This window comes from Hipposideros armiger, unplaced genomic scaffold, assembly GCF_001890085.2.
Source record: "Hipposideros armiger isolate ML-2016 unplaced genomic scaffold, ASM189008v1 scaffold_388, whole genome shotgun sequence".
NCBI classification, from domain to species: Eukaryota; Metazoa; Chordata; class Mammalia; order Chiroptera; family Hipposideridae; genus Hipposideros; species Hipposideros armiger.
In genome coordinates, this window is record NW_017731738.1 from 851,682 (window position 1) to 853,652 (window position 1,971).

General features: G+C 48.0%; 1 protein-coding gene across 1 annotated transcript; it reads left to right on the plus strand.

Annotated features, from left to right (window-relative positions):
• Positions 1 to 851: 851 nt before the first annotated feature.
• On the plus strand, positions 852 to 1,811 carry LOC109393749 (olfactory receptor 13C7-like). The gene has a single exon (XM_019663279.1). The coding sequence runs from the start codon at positions 852 to 854 to the stop codon at positions 1,809 to 1,811; it is 960 nt and encodes a 319-aa protein (XP_019518824.1).
• Positions 1,812 to 1,971: the final 160 nt, after the last annotated feature.

Genomic DNA, 1,971 nt, shown 5'->3' on the forward strand with positions numbered 1-1,971 from the left:
CCCACTTGCCCCAAAGAAAGAGACACTTGACTTTCTGCTTTTTCCTGTTGGTTTTCATTTATGTTGTCTTGTCTCCTGTATGCGCTATTCTCTTTTTAAAATGTGTGCCAGATGTTGTATTGACAAAATTATTTGTGGAAATAATTTAGAGACTGCAGTGATATTACCTTCTTTCAGAGTGGATCTGTTTGCTTCTGTTACGTATTTGGAAACGCTGAAAATCTGGGAGCACCTCAATCCAATTTCGGGGCTTGAGAAGATTTGAAGCTAAGCTACAGCACCTGGAAATGTGTGTTTCCTTCTGATTCACTCTTATTTCTATGGTGCCGCCCTTTGGGGACTCCTCCCAGCAGGAGGAAATTTAGTTAGGAACAACTTCATAGTGGGCCTTGCACTTTAAAACCTGTTCCCCACCTTCACGAGGCTGTCACTAGTGCTTCTGGCCTCTCAGTGGCCACCTCCAGAGGCTGCAATTGCGTGAAACATAGCCTCGAATGCTGGTTTTCTCTGAGTTCCTATTTTATCCCAGAATTATAACCCTATGATTTTTTGTTTTCTTTTTATACCTTGCCAATGCTTTACACAGATGTTTTATACAGTTTGTCCAGTTTTTCTAATTGCCATATGCAGGAGAGTTAGTCCGACTGAACTCACTCGTTCTTACTGGAAGAAGTTAAATATTGATCTCTACTACATTTTCCCTAGAATCCTGTAGAGATGACTGAATTGTCAGAGTTATTCTCCAGTTGCTTAGCAGGGTGGCATTTTTGCCGGCTGCCCAGGCACCTTTGAAGTCTGAGAGTGCTGAAGTTGACCTTCTGAGTTCCTGCAGGTGACAGAGTAGATGCAACATGGACAATTCCAATCAGACCTCCACAGTGGTGAGGTTCATTCTTCTGGGCCTCTCAGCCCACCCAAACCTGGAGAAAATGTTTTTTGTGCTCATCCTGCTGATGTACCTGGTGATCCTGCTGGGCAACGGGGTCCTCATCCTGGTGACCATCCTTGACTCCCGCCTACACACGCCCATGTACTTCTTCCTGGGGAACCTCTCCTTCCTGGACGTCTGCTACACAACCTCCTCGGTCCCCCTCATTCTTGACAGCTTCCTGACCCCCAGGAAAACCATCCCCTTCTCAGCCTGTGCTGTGCAGATGTTTCTCTCCTTTGCCATGGGAGCCACAGAGTGTGTGCTTCTGGGCATGATGGCGTTTGATCGCTATGTGGCCATCTGCAATCCCCTTAGGTACCCTGAGGTCATGAGCAAGGCTGCCTATGTGCCCATGGCTGCCAGCTCATGGATGGCTGGTATCACCAACTCTGTAGTTCAGACATCCCAGGCCATGAGGCTGCCCTTCTGTGGGGACAACATCATCAACCACTTCACCTGTGAGATCCTGGCTGTCCTGAAGTTGGCTTGTGCTGACATCTCCATCAATGTGATCAGCATGGTTGTGGCCAACATGATTTTCCTTGTAATTCCAGTCCTGTTTATTTTTGTTTCCTACATCTTCATCCTCACCACCATCCTGAGGATCCCCTCAGCTGAGGGGAGGAAGAAGGCCTTCTCCACCTGCTCTGCCCACCTCACAGTCGTGGTCATCTTCTATGGGACCATCCTCTCCATGTATGGGAAACCCAAATCCAAGGACCCACTAGGGACAGACAAACAGGACCTTCCAGACAAGCTCACCTCTCTCTTCTATGGGGTAGTGACCCCCATGCTCAACCCCATCATCTATAGCCTGAGGAACAAGGACGTGAAGGCTGCTGTGAGGAACCTGGTGAGTCAGAAACACCTAACTGAATGACTGCCACACATTCCCAGACTGCCAGATGCAAGACCTCTAAACTTCTCACTGTACTTGTGGGAAAATGGTAACCCCAGGAGGTCCTTGGACTGTCAGAGGGAAGAGCCTTTTCATTCCTGGTACTGCTGATGAGGTTATTGGCTTCACACAAAGCCATACT